At 50.6% G+C, this 15583-nt stretch overlaps 2 protein-coding genes across 10 annotated transcripts in view; both read left to right on the forward strand.

Moving 5' to 3' along the window:
- Nucleotides 1-969: 969 nt before the first annotated feature.
- Nucleotides 970-5078, forward strand: LSM10 (LSM10, U7 small nuclear RNA associated). 2 transcript variants are annotated; one of them, XM_015438310.3, is made up of 2 exons: nt 970-1161; nt 4353-5078. In XM_015438310.3, the coding sequence occupies exon 2, from the start codon at nt 4377-4379 to the stop codon at nt 4746-4748; it is 372 nt and encodes a 123-aa protein (XP_015293796.1). In that variant the 5' UTR covers nt 970-1161; nt 4353-4376; the 3' UTR covers nt 4749-5078. The 2 variants fall into 2 exon arrangements, with proteins under 2 accessions (XP_015293796.1, XP_005544010.1); XM_005543953.4 differs by having other exon boundaries at nt 970-1115.
- Nucleotides 5079-12564: 7486 nt separating this feature from the next.
- Nucleotides 12565-15583, forward strand: part of STK40 (serine/threonine kinase 40) — a 48748-nt gene continuing 45729 nt past the window's right edge. For all 8 annotated transcript variants that reach the window (XM_045374508.2, XM_045374533.2, XM_045374505.2 and 5 more), the window contains exon 1: nt 12565-12754. The gene's annotated coding sequence lies outside the window, so the exon portion shown is untranslated. The remainder of the gene's footprint in view (nt 12755-15583) is intronic.

Consider the following 15583-nt stretch of genomic DNA (forward strand, 5'->3'; position numbering starts at 1 on the left):
GGCTAAAGCAGAGGGGACTTCCTTATCCTGCCAGCTAAAACTGGATGGTTTGGAGATTTAAGTATCTCTCACTCTTCTGATTTATCTGAATATCAGATAAGCAACTTAGTTTCCACTTGGTGATGTGGAACTTTAGCATGAGTGACTCCATTTTGGTTTTGTCTGTTGGGCTTGGTGCAGGAGCCCTGTCCAAACCAATGGCTGCCTTTTTTTTTTTTTTTTTTCTTTGAGACGGAGTCTTGCTCTGTTGCCCAGGCTAGAATGAAGTGGTACAATCTGAGCTCACTGCAGCCTCCACTTCCTGGGTTCAGGCAATTCTCCTGCCTCAGCCTCCCGAGTAGGTGGGACCAGAGGTGTACACTACCACAGTGGGCTAATTTTTTCTATTTTTTGTAGAGACAGGGTCTCCCTATGTTGCCCAGACCAGTCTCGAACTCCTGGGCTCCAATGATCCTCCCGCTTTCTCCTTCCAAAGCGCTGGGATTACAGGTGTGGGCCTCCGCGCCCAGCCCTGCCTCCTATAAATTTTATTTAACAAACTGTTCCCTCTAATTGCAATGCTCCGCCCATAGTTTTCACAAGCTTGGCGTCATGTCACTAATCCCAACTCAAATGTCACCTTCTCAGGACACCCCTGACAATCCAATAAAAGACCACCTAGTCACTACCACGTCACACTTTCAATCTTCTAAAGAACTTTTTCCCTATTTTTCTTGTTTGTTTTCCTAAGACTCTCTCCCCTGCAGCGCCATCAGCTCGGGGAGCCACTTGATCTTGGTCACTGCTCTATGCCGGAGCCTAGGAAGCAGCCTGGCCCAGGGTGCCCGTTCAAGAACGCGTGCGGAGTGAATGAACGACTAGTGAAGGAGACTTCAATGACGCAGGCCGGCATTTGCTGAGCGCGAGCCCCGCGCCGCGAAGCATTCTGGGAATCGTAGTTTCTCCGTGCCGCGATGACTCGCAGAGCACAGACGCACTCTGCGCCGGGAGGACAGAGCGGCCCGGTCGCCGGCGTGGTTTCTCCGTCCTGCTGCAGCCGGCGGGAGGCAGCCCGTCCAGGCGCCCGCTAGCTTCGGCGGCGACCCAGACGGGGAAAGCGGAAGGAATGTCGCGTGGTGGGTCCGGGTCGGCGGTGCAGGGAGCCGCGGGGCGGAATGTGGGGTATGCCAGGACCTCCGGAAGGAGGTGCCGGAGCCCAGGAAGCGTTTTCTTCCCCATTTACCGAGTATAGCTCATTTCCCCAGACCCGCTCCCGCTGCTCTGAGTAAGGGGTGCTCATCCCGTTTTACCGGTAGCTTAGCTAGCTTGGAGAAGCTAAGTGGTTTGCTAAGTGGTCTCCCTCCTAGAAGGTGGCAGAGCCTGTCCTAGAACCCGGGCCTGACTCGAGGTCTAGTGATTGCTCTTTGCAGTCGCAGCAGCAACCCCATACCTTTGCTTGATCGCAGATTCGTCAGGCTGCAGCCTGGTGGCTGGTCGTTAGGCCCTGCCCAAGGACTTAGCTCCCAGCCCCGCTCATCACTGGCCTAGTCTAGCTTGCCACGCTCAGTGCCACACTGCACAGCCCTGGACGGGATGCTGAGTGAGGTCGTAAAGAGAGAGCGTTGCACCCCCGTTAACTCAGGGTCTGAAAATAAGGGATAGGTAAGACCTAGTGCACTAATACAATATCGGGGTACGTTGAAATCAAAGGAGAGTACCTTCAGTGGAGTGTGATTCTGGTAGCTTTGTTTCGCCTGTAGTTTAATAAATGTGGAAACAGGTTCAGAGACATTAACTTTTCTAGGTTTACATAATTAGGGGTGGAGTGGGGATTCCAGCCTGGGTTTCTCTACCTTCAAAACCTATGTACCTTATATACTACCGGTTGGGTTTCCCCCCCCCCCAATTCATTATCTAGATTTATTTTCTTTCTTTTTTTTTCTGAGAGTCTCGCTCTGTCACCCAGGCTGGAGTGCAGTGGCACAATCTTGGCTCACTGTAACCTCTGCCTCCTGGGTTCAAGCGATTCTCCTGCTTCAGCCTCCCAAGTAACAGATTACAGGTGCTCCCATGCCCAGGTAATTTTTGTATTTTTAGTGGATACTGGGTTTCATCATGTTGGCCAGGTGGGTCTTGAACTCCTGACCTCAGGTGATCTACTCCCCTTGGCCTCCCAAAATCCTGGGATTACAGGCGTCAGCCCCTGCGCCCAGCCTCATTACCTAAATTTCTACTTACCTAACAGCTGCATGGTATAGACCAATAGTTCCCAGAGTGTGGGCCCCTGACCAGCAGCATCAGCATCACCTGGGAATATGTTCGAAATGACTCTCTCTGGCCTCACCTCAGACCTCCTGAGTCAAACTGGGAGTGGGGCCCAGCAAGCTGAGATAACAGGCCCCTCAGATGATTCTGATACACACTGTATGTATCAGATGATTCTGATAATGTATGAGAACTACTGGTGTCAAGCACTGAGTCTCAAACCTTCACGTGTATCTAATTCACATACGGGGTCATGTTGAAATGCAGAGTCTGTTTCCAGTCAGTGTGGAAGAATGGCAGTGAGCCACTCAGTGAAGGAGTGGATTATCTCAGAACAGGCCTGGGGAGAGACCTGAGATTATGCATTTCTAACCAGTACCCCTCAGCACTTTGGAGTTACCTGGGGAGCTTTTTTTCTTCTTCTTTCTTTTTTTTCTTTTTTTTTTTTTTTTTTTGAGATGGAGTCACTCCGTCGCCCAGGCTGGAGTGCAGTGACGTGATCTCGGCTCACTGCAAGCTCTGCCTCCCATGTCCACGCCATTCTCCTGCCTTAGTCTCCCCAGTAGCTGGGACTACAGGTGCCGCCACCATGCCCGGCTAATTTTTTTGTATTTTTAGTAGAGATAGGGTTTCACCGTGTTAGCCAGGATGGTCTCGATCTGACCTCATGATCCGCCCACCTCGGCCTCCCAAAGTGCTGGGATTACAGGCGTGAGCCACTGCGCCCGGCTGGAAACTTTTACAAAATAGGAAATCTGGGCCCACCCCTCTAACCAAATGAATCAGAATCTGGGGTGGGGAAGGTCGAGTTAAAAACTCGCCAGATGATTCTAATGTACACCTGGTGTGAGGTTTGGAGCCAGGCGGCTATGGATTTTTTTTTTTTTTTTTTTTTGAGACAGAGTCTCTCTCATGCAGGCTGGAGTGCGGTGGCATGATCTTGGCTCACTGCAGCCTCCACCTCCCGGATTCAAGCGATTCTCCTGCCTCAGCCTCCGGAGCAGCTGGGATTATAGGTGCACACTACCATGCCCGGCTAATTTTTGTATTTTTAGTAGAGACAGGGTTTTACCATGTTGGCCAGGCTGGTCTTGAATTCCTGGCCTCCGGCGATCCACCCGACTCAGCCTCACAAAATGCTGGGATTACAGGTGGGAGCCACCATGCCTGGCCTACGGCTACGGATTTGAATTCCAGCAATTCCACTTATTTACTGTGACCTTGGTCAAGTTACCTCTCCTAGCCGTATTTTTTGTTTTTAAAAGTTATTGATTTATTTAAATTAATGTATTAGGAATGATACTGACTTTTGTTGTTGGTCCTAATAATTTATCTTGAATTCTCAATGTAGATAATCATATAATTGACAAACAAGGACAGTGATCTTCCTTTATAATTATTGTTTCTCTAAATTCTTTCCCTTCCCTTCTTTCTGTAATCGTTTTTTTGAACGTTGCATTGACCATTACCTACGTTTTACTGTTGATTAGAAGCCATAAAAGGCATCCTTTTCTTGTCCCTGGCTCAATAGAAATGATCATCATTTTCTTTATTTTTTGAGACAGAGTCTTGCTCTTGTTGTCCAGGCTGGAGTGCAATGGCGCGATCTTGGCTCATTGCAATCTGCCTCCCGGCTTCAAGCAATTCTCCTGCCTCAGCCTCCTGAGTAACTGAGATTACAGGCGTGTGCCACCACGCCCAGCTAATTTTTTGTATTTTTAGTAGAAATGGTGTTTCACCGTATTAGCCAGGCTGGTCTCAAACTGAGTGGATCTCGCTATGTTGCCCAAGCAGGTCAGCAGAACTCTTGGGCTCAAGTGAAGCTCCTCCCTCAGTCTCCTGAGTAGCTGGTACTACAGGTGTATCCCAGTGTGCCTGGCCATCCTAGCCATATTTTTCTCATTCATAAAATAAGCATAAGTAATCCTTGGCTTGCAAGTTGGTGTGAGGATTCCATGAGACATGTGCGGGAAGTATCTGTGTCCACAGATACAAAAATTGCAGAGGTGGTCTGTGCTGGGAATTTTGTTTGAGAACCTGGTGGAGGTGAGTTGGCAACTGTACCCCCTACCCTGCTATAGCTGCCATCTGTGTGCTCCTGTCCACAGCAAGCAGGCAGCTGGTGTGGAAGAATGGCACTGAGCCATTCAGTGAAGGAGCGGACCATCTCTGAGAACAGCCTGATCATCCTACTGCAGGGCCTCCAGGGCCGGGTAACCACTGTGGACCTGCGGGATGAGAGCGTGGCCCATGGACGCATAGACAATGTCGATGCTTTCATGAACATCCGCCTGGCCAAAGTCACCTACACGGACCGTTGGGGGCATCAGGTCAAGCTGGATGACCTCTTTGTGACAGGCCGCAATGTCCGCTACGTCCACATCCCAGATGACGTGAACATCACCTCGACCATTGAGCAACAGCTGCAGATTATTCATCGGGTGCGGAACTTTGGTGGCAAGGGCCAAGGCCGGTGGGAATTTCCCTCCAAAAACTATAAGTGAGGCCCTCAGCAAGCCCTGGCCCCAACTCGGCTTCCTCCAGTGTTCTCTGGAGCCAGCTCCCTGCCCTCACACCCTGTCTAGAACCCGAGAAGAGAGCAGGGCCAGGCCAGAAGCTGGTGTCCAACAGACACCACCTGTCAAAGCTGCGTTTCACAGGGTTCCACCTCCCAGACTCCCTCTGGGACCCAGAATCCTATCTGTCTGTGGCCTTGGGGTAGGTGACAATCCCCCTTTTTGATGATCTGAATCTCTGACTTATTGATCATGGAACCTGTCAAGTAGTTTTCAACTCTCCCAGTGAGGATAATTAAACATGCTCAGTCTAAGCCACCTCTAACTGTCTCCATTCCTCTTGCAGTTGTGTTCATTTTCTTGTGAAACCCAACTTGAATACAAACAGGTCCATGCCCCAGGCCTTCCCTTCTGTGTGCTGGGCTCCCAGACCGTCCTGTGTAGTCGGGGGCAGACTCAAGCTTGGCTGCACATTGGAATCACCTGTCCCACCCTCAGAGATTCATATTTCGTTGGTATGGGGTATGATCTGAGGGCTGGGAGTTTTTTAATTTCCCAGGCAATTCTAATATGTAGCAATTTGAGAATGGTAGGAGAGTACTTCAGTCTGGGCAGGTGGAAAATGGCTTTTCTACTCAGTCCCTGTTGAAGAGGCTGTTAGTCTCATTGCTGTTTCTTGAAGCAGAGAGATTGGAGTAACCTGGGCCCTCCCCTGGGGTGTGAGAGCTCTGCTAATAGCAGGAATTCCATCTCTGATCTGAGAATTATTGGGTTCTCAGGGTTAGAACCCAAGTCCTTGTAGTAGCTGTCTTGTCATTCTAGGCCTGCCACAGGCAAACAACTGTCTTAGTGAAAGTGGCTCACTTGTGGTCAGGAGTTCGAGACCGGCCTGGCCAACATAGTGAAACCCCGTCTCTACTAAAAATAAAAAAATAAAAAAAAAATTAGCCGGGCGTGGTGGTGCACACCTGTAATCCCAGCTCCTCAGGAGGCTGAGGTGGGAGAATCGCTCGAATTGAACCAGGAGGTGGAGGTTGCAGTGAGCCAAGATCACGCCACTGCACTCCAGCCTGGGCAACAGAGGGAGACTCTGTCTCAAAAAAAAAAAAAAGAAAAGAAAGAAAATGGCTTTGTCCTGTGGAACCAGAGAGTTTGAACTCATCAGATATCCACAGCACACCTGCCATGTGCCAAGGCCTTCTGCTAAGCACACATCATCTTTTTGTTTTGTTTTGTTTTCAATAGAGATGAGGTCTCACTATGTTGCCCATGCTGGTCTTGAATTCCTGGACTCAAGCCATCTCCTGCCTCAGCCTCCCTGAGTGGTAGGATTACAGGCGTGAGCCCCCAGGTCTGGCCAAGCACACATTGTCAAGTGAGATTTGAACCTTTTTATATAGGAGCTTATACCCTAGTGGGGGAGGTGGTCAAAGAAAACAAAGATGAGGCTGAACAGAGTGGTTCACACCTGTAATCCCAGCATTTTGGGAGGCTGAGGCTGATGGATCACTTGAGGCCAGGAGTTCCTGACCAGCCTGGCCAACATGGTGAAACCCCATCTCTACTAAAAATAGAAAAATTAGCCAGGCATGGTGGCGTGTGCCTGTAATCCCAGCTACCTGGGAGGCTGAGGCACGAGAATTGCTTGAACCCAAGAGGCAGAGGTTGCAGTGAGCCAAGATCATGCCATGTCACTCCAGCCTGGGCGACAGAGCAAGACTGTCTCAAAAAAAAAAAAAGAAAAAAAAAAAGAAAACAAAGATGAAATCCAGCTTGAGAACTGCTGTGGCAGAGTTTTGAATAAAGCAGGGCCCCTGACCTTAAGATGCTGTCATTCTTGAGAGAGATTTGAGAGGAATGTTCATGGGGACATTAGCAGCCCGAGGGCACTGCATTCACATTCTGGTTCCGTCTGTCAGGTGTTGTCTGCAGACCACCTCATCAGGACCAACTGGGATATGTGTAGGAAATGCACTTTCCTGGCTCCTCCTTACCCAGACTTGAACCGGAGTCTAGCACCCAGGAATCTGCATTCACATTCACCCATCCACCGTGATTCTTTTGCATACTGTATTTATTTTATTGCCTACAGGTCTAGAAGCCCCTTAAGTCTGCCCTTTGCCTTTAGGGAGAACTTCTGAGTTTTCCAGCCGCTCTGACAACTGGAGTTAAAAGGACTGACCCCACAAAGTGACTGCTGGAAAGAGAAACCAGAGGGCAGGTGTAGAGGGAAGGCCTTCACTGTGGGAACATCACCATACCCTCGCAAGTGGGGAGAGAGATGAGGAACTGGTGGGAGTCCCACAGCAGCTTCGCTTGCAGACCTCTCCCACACGTGTGCCTGTGTGTGAGAAAACGAAGAGGTCTTAGCTGGGGGTTCAGCTTAGGGATGCAGGAAAAGTCGAGCTCTGAGTCTGTGATGACACACCGGAGGCTTCTCCGTCCTCAGCAGAGCAGCAAGGGAAGCAGTAAGGCTAGTGTGGGTGCTGAGAAGAGAGGCCCAAGACATGTTCGTTAAGTGTCGTGTGTCAGACCCCAGTGGCCCTCTGTCATTCCTAGGCAAGGTCTTGGGAAGACATATGAGAATGAGGGGAACCAGGCCCTGCAGAGACACATTTTTGCCAAGCCCCTGGGTTAGAGCACAGCGGAGTCTTCAATCCACAAAGATGGGTCTTTTGTAATCTGGTCTTGGCTTGCTGGAAAAGGCTGTTGGGGCCCAGGAAGGGGCTCACCAGCCTGTGGGAAGCCAGGAACTCCCCAACTGCCACTGGTCAGCCATTCCACAGGTCATTCTTGAGCAGCAGCTATGTACCAGGCACAGTGGTAGCAACTGGTGAATATCGAAATGAACAAGGGTCTTGCCTCAGGAAGTGAACATTCTAGTGAAGGAAACAGATAAACTAAAAAAGTAAAAATATTTGCAGGTGCCCTGAGAGAAATAAACAGGGCCTTTTGAGAGACAATAACAGGTAGTTTTATTTTGGAAAATGTAGTCTGAGGAAGTGAAATCTTTTTTTTTAAGACATGGGGTCTTGCTCTGTTGCCCAGGCAAGAGAGCAGTGGTGCGATCATGGCTCACTGCAGCTTTGAACTCCTGGGCTCAGGCCTCAGCCTTCCAGGTGGCTGGAACTGCAGGTACATGCCACCACACTGTCTTAATTTCATAACTTTTTTTTGTTTTTCCCTAAGAGACGGTATCACTATGTTGTCCAGGCTGGTCTCAAACGTCTGGCTTCAAGCAATCCTCCTGCCTTGGCCCCAGTCACTGGAATTAAGGGCTTGAGCCACCCCATCCAGCAGGAAAGTAGTTAAACTGAGAAGGAGGCTGTCATTTAAAAAGCCAGGACAAGGCAGAGGAAACTGCCTGTGCAAAGGTCCTGGGGTGGGAAAGCTTGGGGATTTGGGACAATAATAATAACATTGTGGCTATTGAGGGAGAGAGAGGCAGATGAGAGTGGAGAAATGGGAGGGGGTGGGGCACATGACACAAGGCATGTGGACAGAGTGTAGTTGGTTCCAGTTTCTGGTGTGTACGAAACAGAACTTGAATTTTCTTTAACTCCCTTGAATTCCTGTATTTTGCCCCACTCAGTCAGAGTGGCAGAAAGTTAATTGCAGTCAATTCACTGTTCCCCCATTTTCCTTGGCATTATGTTGGAATTCTAGGCTCTTCCTTTCAAGGTGCCAAAGCATGGGAAGCATAGTCTGATTTGGTCATCCAGTCACACTGGCATCCACTGAGATGTTCTCATTTGGTTGTGATCTTTTGTCATCAGCCCATGAAGGATGCTGTTCAGTTGCTCCCCACGCCCCCCATCAAAAGACCCCCTCCAAGTGTAACCCATACCCCTCTCAGGTGTGCAGAGTTTTGTTTTGTTTTTCTGCTTTCCCCAGGCCATGTTCGGCCGAGGACATTCTTGGGTCTTAGGTGAGTGAGGTCCTGTTTGTCCAAAATGCAGCACACAGCCATTTCTCCAGAGGGTTTTGTGACTTCCCTGGTGCCCCACCCCGGAAAAGGAGCACAGCTCCTCTCTGCTTCTCAAGCCCTTGGGCCCAGGTGATATTCCCAGTTAGAAGACTGAGAAGAAGCTTCTCTCTTCTCAGGGACCCCCCTCCTCAATCTCAGACTCCCAGATCCCCCTGGTATACAGTTTTCTAAATTTGTATCTGCACAACAATTCTGTCCATTCCTCCCTGAAAGCTAAGCTTTTGGAATTCAGAAGCTAAAAATGGGCTTAGCATTCTGTTGCATTATCCTTTGTTTCCTGAAGTAACGAATACAGAGTAACCTATCTGTGTGAGAGAAGGAGGGGAGAACACCAAGGAAAAGATGAAAAACAATGCAAAGTGTTACTCTCCCACCAGATTCTGGATAGTGTGGAGGCAGAGGGAAAAAGACTAAAAAAGCCTTTGAAGGTGGAAAGGTTGGGAACTGCTGCTACTGAACCAGTCCAACTCTGTCATTTTACAGCTGAGGAAACTGAGGCCCAGAGAGGGAAAGGGTCTCTCCCCAGATCCTATGGCTAAGTTAGAGGCAGAGTGCCAAGATAGGCACCATAATGGTCATGAAAAATAGCTACTGGCCAGGTGCAGTGGCTCACACCTATAATCCCAGCACTTTGGGAGGCTGATGGTGGGAGGATCACTTGAGCCCAGGAGTTCAAGACCAGCCCTGGCAACATAGTGAGACCCTGTCTCTATAAAAAAATTTTTAAAAATTAGCAAGACATGGTAGCCCACACCTGTAAGTCCCAGCTACTGGAGAGGCTGAGGTGGGAGGATCTTTTGAGCCTGGGAGTTTGAGGATGCAGTGAGCTGTGATTGTGCCACTGCACTCCAGCCTGGATGACAGAGCAAGACCCTGTCTCTAAAATAAAATATATAAAAAACAGCTACTCTTTGTCGAATTGTACTACTTGCCCCGTGCTGGGTGCTCTGATGCTCCACGAGGGCAGAGCTGTTGTCTGGTTATGCCCAATCTCCAGCATCTAGCTCAGTGCTCTGCACATAGTGGGCACTCCATCAATCTTGTGGAATGAAAGTAATCCTTTTTTTTTTTTTTTTTTTTTTTGAGATGGGCTTTCGCTCTTGTTGCCCGGGCTGGAGTGCAATGGTGTGATCTCAGCTCACTGCAACCTCTGCCTGCCAGGTTCAAGTGATTCTCCCCACTCAGCCTCTCAACTAGCTGGGATTACAGGCACCCACCACCACCACGCCCAGCTAATTTTTGTATTTTTAGTAGAGATGGGGTTTTGCCATGTTAGCCAGGCTGGTCTCAAACTTCTGACCTCAGACAATCCACCCACCTTGGCCTCCCAACGTGCTGGGATTACAGGCTTGAGCCACTGTGCCCGGCCCTGAAAGTAATCTTATTGTATCATTATAAAAAACCCATATATTAATAGCACCATTTTACAGATGAGCAAACAGGCTCAAAGAAGTTACGTGACCTGCTCAAGGTGAACAACAGAATGGGGATTTGAACTCAGGTCTGTATGATTCCAACTCCATGATCTTAACTACCGTGCTATTCCGTTTCCCAGCACTCTTGGCATCATACTGATGATAGAGTATGATAAGGGGTGCCTTTGTTCATCACAGTGGTGGTACCTAGCCACAGAGTGTAGGTCTGACACTCCGAATTTGCCAGACTTAGGCCTTGCGATTTGGTGACAAAGAGAAGCCAGAGCCAACCAGTAAGGGAGACTGGGGTTCAGAAGCCTGAGGAAGCCCCTAGGGGTTGAAGGCCTCTTTCCCTCTTTCTGTGATAGGCAGATCTGCCTATATCTCGTCAAGCAACGATCTCATGCTGTTGTGACAGGCGACACTTTGTTATGGCAGCACCGTCTGCCAGTAAGCCCAGAGTTGGAGAGCCAGCAAGAGTATGTCAGCGTGAGTGTGAGAGTGTGTGTGTGTGTGTGTGTCCCAGCGTTCTCCTCATGCTGGTGTCCTGATGACAGTTTCTCATTTCCTCTGGCTGACACCTTTGGTTTCTATTCATTACTTCTTCTCCTCCCAGCTTTCCGTTTCTCTTCCTCTCCTTTGTTAAAATCCTGTATTTTCAATCAGCTGAGAGTCTCCTGGGGGTAGGGATGGTGGTGTCAGCACAGAGTGATTCATCTAGCTGATAATTAGAGCTCTGGAAAACCCAAAACTCATTTTTGTCAGAGTCAGAGCTTCCGGAATCCCTAGGCTTTTTGTTTTGTCAGAGAGAGGAGCTTGGTGGGCTGGGGCCTTCTTTATGCCTGTCTTTTGGTCACCCACCTCATTGAAGCCCTTTAACTGAGATGAGTATGAGCATTCGCTGGGTCTTGCAAAAAGCTGTTTTCATAACTCCAAGTCCTCACAGTGATCCCCCAAGCGTTATCCCTATTTGGACAGAAGGGGAAGATTGGTCAACTTGCACATAGTCGCCCAGTTTGTAAGTGATGCAGCAGGGATTCAAAGCCAAGCTTTTTGGAATCCATCAGACTTGATTCAAATCCTAGCCCTGCCATTATTAGCTGTGTGTGTTTGGGCACATTAATTTCGTTTTCTGAGCACTGGCTTCCTCAGCTGTAAACAGCCACCTACCTGATACTAATGTCTCAAGTGCTCCATGCAGAGCGTGGCACAATGGTGGGAGCAGTCCTGATTACTCTTGTTATTCAGCCCCATCAGCAGCTCATTGGGCATCAGGCATTCAGAGACAAAGGACACAGATAGAGGCAGCCAGACTTCACTCATACCAGCTCTCGTGTCCTGGCACTGCCTAGGTGGAGATGACAAATGCACACACACACACAAGTGGCCACACACCCTAGGAAAACCCAGCGATGCACACAAGCTTAGACACGTGTGCCCACACATGGATATAGAGTGACCCAGGGGACAAATGGAAAGACAGCCAAGAGTTACACATCATAAGCAGCAAACACCCTGACTCACACCTCTGGGACAAGGGAGTGGGGCTATGGCCGCTGGTACTGCTGACACTGAGCCCTTTTAGCTGCTTCTGCATGCCAAGGGAGGGAAGCCAGGCTCTTAGAGGGCCCCAGTGAGTCACTTGCCTGATGCAATCCCTTTAAAGGGCTCATCTGCTGGTGCAAGAAGCTGATTCATGGAGGGCGTGGTTGCTGGAGGAGGAGGAGAAAGGGACCGAAACTGCAGCAGGAGGAACTAAGGTTAGATAGCTGTAGTCGCTAATAGGAACGCTTCACTGTCAACCTCCTTGGTCAAAGCTTCAGGGATCTCCAGGTTGAAGCTGGCCATCCTCTGGGTTTCTACAAAGGCGAGAGACCTAGAGGGAAATGACTTATGAGCGCTGCGACAGGAATTTCTGTCTTTTATTGAGCCTAACTGCAGCGCTTTCCTCACAGTTCCACAAACCGGGAAATGGGGATCAAGGATGAGTCACTTTTCTGATAAATACACTACAATTGGCCCATCTTCCAACCGCCGGGGACTTTAACCTCCGCAGGGCGAGTGTAGGGCCCGCGAGGTTCTGTGGGGTCGGGCGGGGCGGTGCCTCCGTCCCAGCCTCGCTGCAGACGTAGATCAGCAGTAAGTACCGCCCCATTAGAGCCTCGGCCTCCAATCGTGTAACAGGTTTCGCCCAGACCCCACCCTGAACCAATCCTCAATCGGACTCTGGCCTGTTGCCTGAAGTCTTCCGCCCATCGTCAAGATGGCCCCCCAATCCGAAAGCTGCGGAGCTGGAGACGCAGGCCGGGGGCGGGGCCCGAGACGCAGGCGGGGGGCGGGGCCCGGGGGGGCGGGGCCGCGGCTAAGGCTGGGGAAGAGGGGGCGGCGCGTCACTTCCGTTGTCAGGTGGCGGCGCCGCAGCCATGGAGGGAGGCGGCGGCGGCGGCGGCGGCTCGGGTGGCTTCGCTGGAAGGCGGCGGTGAGCGACTCGCACGCCCCCAGCCCGGCCCCGGCCCCCCGGGACGGAGAGCCGAGCAGCCCCGGCTCTGGGCTACGGACTATGGGCGAACAGCTCTGACCACCCGGCGAAGGTGAGGGCAGGGGTCCAGGAGCTGGGAGCCGGGTGGGGGTTGCGAGTAGGCGGGGCGGGCCCCGGCGGCCGCGGCGGTGACAGCCTGAAGCCATCGGGTGCAGCAGAAATGGCCCCGGCTAATGCCTCCTCCTCGACTGGGGGCTCTGCCCTTCCCCGGCGGCAGGGGCGAGGGCTGCCTCGCGCCGGGTACCGGGAGGCCGCGGGAGCTTCAGTCCCCGCCGCAGCCCTGGGAAGTGGGCACTGCCAGCTTTGCCCAGAGTCACCCAGCCAGTGAATGAAGCAACCGGTGTGTGAACCCAGCCAGATTTTCTCAAAAAGAACCTTCTGCCTCTCCGTGCTTCCCTCCTAATCCCAAGAGTGAGCTGATAGTTAGAACGAGTCCCAAGGGAGGGCCAGCCAGGGCTTCCTCCAAGAGCCCTCACTCTTTGGCACGGGCGCTACCGCTGCTGGGGAATTTTTATATCCCGGGCGGCGTTCAGGTACGAGTCACAGCTACCTGCTTGCCAAGGCCACGTTTGGCCGGCCTTTTCCAAGGAGAGCTTGCTGTGGTCAGTGTTTCACCTGCCGAGCCGGTCAGGCCCGCCCATTCCCACGCCACTTGGCCCCGCCTTCCAGCCAGTAAGTAGGGACATTCGGATTCCCGATGCCGAGTTTTCTGCCCACCCCAGTCCCCAGGTTTGAAGCCCTTTTGTTAGCGGAAGGAAGAGATGACAGCCTCCCTCTGTGTGGCAGGATAGACTTTGCTCTGTTTTAAGTCACTGGAGGAAACCGGTTGGCTTTGCTTTGATTTTGAGAACCAGTGGGGAAGAGGGTAGGCATACTGGGCTGGGCGCCTTTCCTTCTGAGTAGTTTTGCGTGAGATAAGGAAGAGCAGAATGTGTAATTGTAGGGCCAAAAGAATCTTGTTTGTAAACAGTGCCTGTGAGCTCGTTTAGTGCTTCCTGATGGCTCTGCTGTGCAAGTTGTTGGTTGGGTTACTCTAGACAGTCCTCATCATTCATTCATTCATTTCTCACATGACCACAACAAGAGTCCTTGCTTACAGGCAAGTGCTAGACAGTATAGTGGTTAACAGTAGGCTTTGGAGCCAGACTTCGTGAGTTCAAATTCTGGCTCAGCAAACTTTCCAGCTGTGTGTCCCTGGGCACATTGCTTAGCCTCCCTGTGCCTCAGTGTCTTCATCTATAAAACAGGGATGATAACATAGACATTATGAAGAGTAAAAAGTTAACACGTAAAACATACAACCGTGTTTGCCACGTAATAAGGATTCAATAAATGTTACCTATTTTTATTTCAAGGAGCATACAGTCTAGTTAAGGGAAATTGACCCGTAAACAAATGGTTGAAATGTGGTCTAAAGAAGCTAGTAGTGGCCGGGCGCCGTGGCTCATGCCTGTAATCCTAACACTTTGGGAAGCCAAGGCGGGCGGATCACCTGAGGTCAGAAGTTTGAGACCAGCCTGGCTAACATGGTGAAACTCCATCTCTACTAAAAATAGAAAAATTAGCCAGGCGTGGTGGGACAGCCCTGTAATCCCAGCTACTTGGGAGGCTGGGGCAAGAGAATTGCTTGAACCCGGGAAGCAGAGGTTACAGTGAGCCGAGATTGAGCCACTGCACTCCAGCCTGGGTGACAGAGTGAGACTCTGTCTCAAAAGAAGAAGAAGAAAAAGCAGCTAATAGCAGCAGCAGCAGAGTGCTGTGGGAGCCCAGTGGAGAAAGGGAGAAAGGTGCGAGCTCAGCCTTGGGGGTGCGGTGGGGTCCGGAGTGTGCCATGGGAAGCTTGGCAGAAGTGATGCTGGAGCTGAGTCTAAAAGGAGAGGAGGAGAGGCTTAGCTAGGTGAGAATGAATACTTAGAGAGCGAGACAGACAAATATACTCATAGTTTATTCCAGAAATCTCAGCTTGTTCGATCTAGTGGTATGGAAGTTGATACGGTACAAGTGAAGCAGTATAGGTGGATGAAAGAATGCCATATTAACAATTTGAGATATCATGCCCAGGGCAGCCAGGAGCAAGTGAAAAAGTCTGAGGCAGGGGAATGACATGATTGGTTACATATTTTAGAAAGATTTCACTGGAGTCCCAGTAGAGGAGGGAAGGAGGAGGACAGGAGGGACTGAAGGGCTGGAGAACTCTTCAGAGACAAACCTAGGCTTCTGAGAGAGGAGAGTTGGTGCTGGGGCGATGGATCTTTGCTGAGGAAGCACCATGTGCAACCAGTGCCAGATGGCAAGCTCCCTGCATTGGCCTGGGCTTCTCTGCCTGGCGCAGAAGTGCCTGGCACATGTGCCCCTCTCTTCCTGGGATTGCAGGTTGCTTGAGCATCTGGGGAGATAAGACTGCCCTCTCAAAGGCCAGTTGTAAAGGGTGCTGTGTTTGCTAACTTGTGCTTTTAATTTGACCTTTGGGGAAGGCAGTAGATTGTAGTAGTTAAGAGCTTATTTGAGGCCGGGCTTAATGGCTCACACCTATAATCCCAGCACTTTAGGAGGCCGAGGTGGGCAGATCACGTGAGGTCAGGAGTTTGAGACCAGTCTAACGTGGAGAAACCCCTTGTCTACTAAAAATACAGAATTAGCCGGGCGTGGTGGCACATGCTTGTAATCCCAGCTACTTGGGAGACTGAGACAGGAGAATCGCTTGAACCCAGGAGGCGGAGGTTGCGGTGAGCCAAAATTGCGCCATTGCACTCCAGCCTGGGCAACAAGAGCAAAACTCTATCTCAAGAAAAAAGAAAAAGAAAAAGCTTATTTGTCTCTGCCATCAGACAGATCTGTGTTCTACTCCTATCCATGCTGGTCACTAGGGGTTACTTACTCT

The sequence above is a fragment of the Macaca fascicularis genome, chromosome 1 (assembly GCF_037993035.2).
Source record: "Macaca fascicularis isolate 582-1 chromosome 1, T2T-MFA8v1.1".
In the NCBI taxonomy this organism is placed as follows: domain Eukaryota; kingdom Metazoa; phylum Chordata; class Mammalia; order Primates; family Cercopithecidae; genus Macaca; species Macaca fascicularis.